Genomic DNA, 7186 nt, shown 5'->3' on the forward strand with positions numbered 1-7186 from the left:
CCTGTACTGAAGCAACTGCTCCGAGGCGCGACCCTCCCCGTCTTTTGGGCGCTGAGCTTGCACCAGTAGCCGCGGTTCCCTCAAGGTCCATTTCTGCCGGAACCTCTTCACAGCCTGGGGCGGCCGAGACCACCGCGAGTCGCGGGAAATCAGTGGCTCATGAGGAAGCTTTTGGGAGTAAAAGGAAGATTCCTTCGACCTTGCAGCTCGATCAGAGGGCCCAGGCGGACAAGAGGAAAAGAACGAGCGCCTCTGCTGGGCTAGATGCGTCAGACGTCGTGGCCGGTGGGACGTACTTCGCCCCCTTTCTTAACAGCATGGACCGGGTCCTTAGTAATTATGCCAAGAGCCTAGATAAGAAAGAAGTATCGGGCGAGGCGCTTGAGGATTATGTCGCCCGCCACAGTCTCCTGGTGAGGTTCCCTTTCCCCACCTTACACTTTTTATTTATCTTACCTTTTTCGAGCGTGCTGACCCCTCCGATTTTACAGGCTTCCTTGGGCATCTTTAAGCTGAAGGAAGAAAGAACTCGTGCCAGGACAGAAACAGAGAAGCTCAAGGCTGCTTCCGAGGAGCTGAAAAGAGAGAAGAAGAAATTGGAGGAGAACCTGGCCTTCGTGACAGCCGAATCCCGAAAATATCAGAATCAAACCGAAGGCTTAGAGGATCGAGTAAGGGAAGCTGAGAGAGTCAAGAAGGAGGTCGAGGACGAATTGTATCGTTAGAAGCAGGTGCTCGACTTGGCCTATTCCCAAGCCACCTTGAAGCTAAATAAAGCGGAGGCAGACTTGATAACGATGCGAGGCGAACTGGAGCAGGCTCAGCTGGAGGTTGAGCGGCTGAAAGTCGACGTCGAGGTCCAGGTCGCAAGGGAGCGCTCAAAGGTCGAGTCCGATGTCTGCAGCGCGTTCCTTTTTACTTTATGGAAAGCGCATCCAGGCCTCGACTTCTCATTTTTTGGCGAGGAAGTAGTGGAGGCGGTAAAGAAATATGTCGCCGATGTTGCGAGCTTCGAAGTTGACGCCCCGCGCCCGAACCTGACCAGGTCGTGGTTGATCTTTCTGCTGAGGACACCACCAACCCAGCTTTCCAAGGCGCGATGACCCCAAGCCAAGATCCTCCAGGCCTTTAGACGCCCTTTTTTTTTTGCTGTACTCGAATTGCGGGAGTAATACATTTCTTTCGTCGAATCGACTTTCTATTTCTTTGTTATTTGCTGCAAATTTTTAAAAAACACAGCGTAGAAATAAGCTTAAGTTCAGCTAACTCAAGTATACCTTTAACTTGAAAATAAGAAAATTTGAGAACGAGCGACTTTAAACAACACGTTAAGTAAGACATTGTTAGCTCGAGCTACATGCTCAGTAGGTTACGATCACGGGATAAAATCCAATCTAACATGCAACAGTATGATATTTGTTAAATTAATTCGAAATTTGCCGTCAAGTTATACGCCCGGGTAGGTCATGGTTTGCCCCTAGCTAACGTACCATGACTTTTGAGGGCTTTGGTGAGGTCAAGATGAACACTCAGGCAGGTCGTGGTTCATGCATTTTGTTAAGATAACAGGACCTCGGCCAGTAAACCATGACTTTTTAGGGGTGATGACTCGTTTTAGCGCCAAATTATGACACTGCGGCCAAGATGAATGGGCTCCGCTTTGCTAACCATGGCCTAGGGTGAAGACTAAGATGATTTCTTAGATAAGCCACAAACCATGGCCCGTTGGTCAAGTTGAATGGGCCATAGCTTGCAAACCATAGTCTTTTAACTTTTCAATTATTTAATAATCCGAAGCATGGGTGTGGAAAAATTTATCAGAGATAAAGGACACATTAATACGATTCGAACAGAATTTTGCTACTTGAATTAACGAAACAAATATCAACAGAATTGAGGTGTTGACTAACAATTGAGAATGCGGGAGAGGGAAAAGATGTTTACTTATCGAAAATATGGTCTTAGATGTTCCGCATTCCAAGCTCGCGGGAGAGTTGCTCCGTCCATGTCGGCTAAGTGGTATGCTCCGTTGCCGAGGTTTTCCTTCACGGTATAGGGGCCTTCCCAACTTGGACCTAACGTCCCTTTGCTACTCTTTCAAGCTCCGGGGAGGACAAGGCGCAGTACGAGATCGTTGATTTTGTAGCATTGGACTCGGACTTTTCAGTTATAGTATCTTGCCACACGCTGTTGGTAAGTGGCCATTCTCAAGCGAGCTGTTTCTCTTGTTTCCTAGAGCAAATCAAGACTTGAGGTTAGTAGTCGGTCATTGTCTTCTTGGTTGAAAGTAGCTCTTCGCTGGCTTGTTACTTTATTTTCCGCTGGGATCATTGCTTCAGACCCATATACAATAGAAAAAGGGGTTTCTCTCGTGGTCGTGCGAGCTGTGGTTCGGTAAGTCCAGAGCATGGTTTGTAGTTCATCCACCCAGGCTCCATTTCTTGATTCTAACTTGGTCTTTAATATTTGCTTGATTATCTTGTTGACGACTTCGACTTGACCATTGGTTTGTGGGTGATCCACGGTTGTGAAGCTTTTTCTTATCCCCAGAGACTCGCAAAATTGTACGAATTGATCGCTGGTAAATTGGGTCCCATTGTCGGTGACTATTTGTTGAGGGACACCGAACCTACAGATGATGTTGTTCCACACAAAGTTTTCTACCTTTGTGGTGGATATCTGTGCGAGCTCCTTTGCCTCTGCCCATTTGGTGAAGTAGTCTACAGCCGCGATGGCATGCTTACACCAGCCGCGAGTTGTTAGAAGCGGCTCGATCAGGTCGATGCCCCATATGGCGAAAGGCCACGGGCTGCTCATTTGCTGAAGATAGGCGGGGGGAGCTCCTGGCACCTTTGCAAACCTCTGGCATGCATCGCACCTTCTTGCCAGGTTTGTAGCATCTCGCTTCATAGTGGGCCAGTAAAAGCCCTGGCGAAATGCCTTCTGAGCCAAAGATACCCCCCTAACGTGATTGCTGCAGTGGCCGGCATGAATTTCATTGAGAATCGCTTGGCAATCAGGCTCATCGATGCATCTGAGTAACAAGAATGAGAATCCTCGCTTGTATAGCATATTGTCACAGATATAATATCTGGCCGCCCGAGCTCTGAGGCGTCATGCCTCGACTTTGTCGTTTGGCAACTGTCCCCCTTGCAAATAGTTTACGATCGGTTCATCCATGAATCTGGCCTTAGCTCGACTGTCAATGTCTCAGTTCTTTTCTCTGTGCTCGGTGCTGCTAGGAACTCTATCGGGATGGTTCCCAATGAGTCAGTTTCTCCAATGGAAGCCAGATGAGCCAGGGCATCGGCATGAGAGTTCTGACTTCGCAAGACTTGATTCACCTTGCATTCGTCGAAAAGGCGTAACAATTCTTGAACTTCCTGGAGGTATGCTACCATCTTTGGGCCCTTTGCCTGATATTCCCCTTGAACTTGGCAGACCACGAACTGGGAGTCGCTGAAAATTTTTAACCGCTCCGCCTTGACTTCTTTTGCTAGACGAAGGCCGACTAGCAATGCGTTGTATTCAGCTTCATTGTTGGTTGCTCTAAATCCGAACCTCAACGCGTAGGGGATTTTGTGTCCCTCTGGGCTCACCAAGAGTACGCTAGCTCCTGACCCATGCTCGCTGGAAGAGCCATTAACAAATAACTCCCAGACTGGCGAGGTTAGGGGGGCTGGTTCTTCCGTCGACCCCGTAAATTCTGCAACGAAGTCTGTTAGTATCTGACCCTTTATGGCCGTCCTTGGCTTATATTGTATGTTGAATTGGTTTAGCTTGATCGCCCACTTGAGGAGGCCGCCGGATGAATCAGGCTTCTGTAAAATCTGCTTCAGTGGGTGTTTAGTCAATACGCTGATCTGATAGGCTTGAAAATAGGGGCGGAGCTTTCGGGATGTGACCACTAGGGAAAAAACGAGCTTTTCCATGGGAAAATATCTTGTTTTGGCGTTAAGTAGCCTATGGCTTACATAATATACCGGGTGTTGAACCCGGTCTTCTTCCCGAACCAGGGCGGCGCTCACTGCGTACTCAGACACCCCCAGGTAGACAATCAGTTCCTCCCCTTCCTTCGGCTTTGACATGAGGGGACCTCGCCTCATGTAGTCTTTCAGCTGTTGGAAGGCAGTCTCGCACTCTTCTGTCCATTCAAAGCTACTTGCTTTCTTCAGGACTTTAAAAAATGGGATGGATTTATCAGAGGATTTGGAAACGAACCTGCTAAGGGCCGCGACCTGTCCGTTTAGGCTTTGCACTTCCTTAGTCTTGGTGGGCGATCGCATGTCAAGTAGGGCTTGGATCTTCTCAGGGTTGGCCTCGATTCCTCTTTCGTTTACCATGAATCCCAAAAACTTTCCAGAGACCACACCGAATAAGCATTTGAGTGGATTTAACTTCATTTGGTACTTCCTCAGAATCTGGAATGTTTCCCCCAGGTCGTTAACATGGTTGGCGACCTTTCTGGATTTTACCAGCATATCATCAACATAAACTTCCATGGTCTTCCCAATTAGATCTCCAAATATCATGTTGACTAGCCGTTGGTATGTCGCCCCTGCATTCCTCAGCCCGAAGGGCATTACCTTGTAGCAGTATAGTCCTCGATCTGTCATAAAGGAGGTATGCTCCACTTCATCGGAGTTCATTGGGATTTGATTGTACCCCGAGTAGGCATCCATGAAGCTTAGAAGCTGGTGGCCGGCCGTCGCATCCACGAGCTAGTCAATTCTTGGTAGAAGGAAGCTGTCTTTCGAGCAGGCTTTGTTTAGGTCAGTAAAGTCGATGCAAGTTCTCCACTTCCCGTTCTTCTTCTTTACCAGGACCGGGTTTGCTACCCATGTCGGATATTGAGCTTCCTGAATAAACCTGCTGGCTAAGAGTTTATCCACTTCTTCTTTCAAGGCCGCATATCGCTCAGCCGTCATTGGCCTCATTTTCTAACGAACCGACTTATGGTTGGGGTTGACATTGAGTCGGTGCTGCATTATCGCTGGGTCTATTCCCACCATATCTTCGTGGTTCCACGCGAATACGTCTAGATTGGCCTTAAGGAATTTGGTCAGTTGGGATTTTACTTCGGGGGAAAAGGCCTCTGCCCACTTGGAGGCGCCTTTCAACGTCTAAGCTGCTGACTACAACATCTTCCAGCTCGTCCGCCGGGCTGGCGGTTCGGTCGCAGTCCACATTGGGTGGGTCTAGGTCGTGGCTAACTCCCTGGTCGTTGGAGACTCGGGCCTCCCCTCCGGAAACCATATTTATCTTTTTTCCTTTGAGCCCTATTTTCAATGCCTCCTCGTAACAGCGCCTCGCTGAATGCTGCTCACCCTTTATACAACCAGTCCCCTTTGGGGTTGAGAATTTGATAGCCAGGGCATTCGTTGAGACAACTAGGTCCAAGTCGTTCATAATAGGTCTACCCATGACGACATTGTATGCGGAGGGACCGTCAATGATGAGGAAATCCGCCATTGTTGTGGCCTGGATGTCTGATTCTCCAACTGTTAGCGGGAGCCTTATACCCCCCTTCGATATTACCGTATCGCCAGTGAATCTGTACAGTGGCTCTGGAGAGGATGTCAGCTGGTCTGGCCTTAATCCCATCTAGTCGAAACATCCTTTGTACATGATGTTCACCGAGCTACCTGTGTCGATCATGACCCTCCGTACTTCCATATTGCCAATCCGAGCTTGGATCACGAGGGCATCATTGTGCGGCCAGTGCACGCCTTTGAAATCATCTTTGGTGAAATAGACATATTCCGAATCTGCCTTGGCTTTTTTAGAGGGTCCTTCTTGGCTGTCGTCCTTGACAAATAGAAGGTGGCCGGCTTCCCAAACATATTGCTCGTGTGACCTATTGGACGCCCCCACGATGTGGGGCCCCCCATGGATAGTAAAGATAGTTCTTACCGTAGGTGTCTGGTCCTGTTCGGGAGCTTGACTAGGGTTTTGTTGAGAAGGTTGTTTGGGCTGCTGATCCCTAGGACGCAGCACGTAGTCACGCAGTTGACCTCTCCTAATCAGCTCTTCAATTGCATCTTTCAGCGCCCAGTACTCAGAGGTGGTATGCCCCACTTTGTTGTGGTAGGCGCAGAATTTGCTCTTGGTTCTATACTTGTTGGGAGTCTTCAGAGGATTAGGCCTTTCGAAATCCTTCTTGTTGCGCTCCGTGGCGAAGATCCTATCTTGGGAGTCAGATAAGATACTGTAATTTTCGTACTGACCCTGGCATGCTGGTCGTTCGTTTCCCCGCCCGAACTTCATCTTTTTGGCCGCTTGGTCATTGGGGCTTCGTTCTCGGCCTTGCGAGAGTCCTCATCAGCTCTCTTCTTGCTCTGGTCGGTGTGTTCCCCTCCTTCTTCTAGTCGTTCGGCTTTTTTAGGCCGAATGCTTCTTCCCACCGAACCTCCTTCGTAGCTCGTTCGTAGAACTCGCCGACGTCCCTCACCGGAGACTTATAGATGCTTTCATAAAGTTTTTCATCCTTCTGAAGCCCGGCGGAGATCACAGTTAGGATACTTTCGTCGGAGGGGTTGTCGACATTATTCACTTCGCGTCTGAACCTTTCTATGTAATCTTTCAAAGATTCGCCAGACCGTTGGAATACTGTAGCGAGGTGGCATGTTAGGGCGAGCTGCCTCCGAAGTGACCTGTACTGATCTATGAACTTCTTTTGGCATTCCTCCCAACTGCAAATACTGCGGGGGTGAAGTCTCCTTAGCCACGCCTAGGGGATATCTCCCAGGGTCGCAGGGAAAGCTCGATACTTGGCCAATAAGCTGGAGGTTTGCAGGTCCATCTGGACATTGAAAGTGTCCAAGTGATCGAAATGGTCGCTGTCCCCATTATACTGAGGGATGCTGGGGACCTTGAACTTGCGGGGGAGGGGCTCTAGTTCTATTTCCCTGGAGAACGGGGTCTTCTCTTCACGACTTTCCCTTCGATCGTGTGCCCCGTGTCTGGCCTCCAACTGTTGAATTCTTAGTAGTAGGTCCCCCACCATGGGGTCCTGATTTGCCGACTGTCCGGTGGAGGGTTGGTCTTTGCACGCGGAAACTGGTCCTAAACGATGGTAATCTCGCGAGGGAAGCCGCCTCCTACTCTCACAGTCACGAGAGTTGCAGTGGGTGCCCTGGTCACTACTGATCCTCGCTAAGGAATTCCCATGTCGTGGATTCCCAAG

At 49.3% G+C, this 7186-nt stretch overlaps 1 protein-coding gene across 1 annotated transcript; it reads right to left on the reverse strand.

Annotated features, from left to right (window-relative positions):
• Positions 1-5604: 5604 nt before the first annotated feature.
• On the reverse strand, positions 5605-6267 carry LOC127793499 (uncharacterized). Its single transcript, XM_052324248.1, has one exon. The coding sequence runs from the start codon at positions 6265-6267 to the stop codon at positions 5605-5607; it is 663 nt and encodes a 220-aa protein (XP_052180208.1).
• Positions 6268-7186: the final 919 nt, after the last annotated feature.

Source organism: Diospyros lotus, unplaced genomic scaffold, assembly GCF_014633365.1.
Source record: "Diospyros lotus cultivar Yz01 unplaced genomic scaffold, ASM1463336v1 tig00010963_2, whole genome shotgun sequence".
Classification (NCBI taxonomy): Eukaryota; Viridiplantae; Streptophyta; class Magnoliopsida; order Ericales; family Ebenaceae; genus Diospyros; species Diospyros lotus.

What these genes read in the sequence shown, in the direction of transcription:
- LOC127793499 (XM_052324248.1), bottom strand. Translation starts at nt 6,267, where the DNA reads ATGAAGTTCGGGCGGGGAAACGAACGACCAGCATGCCAGGGTCAGTAC.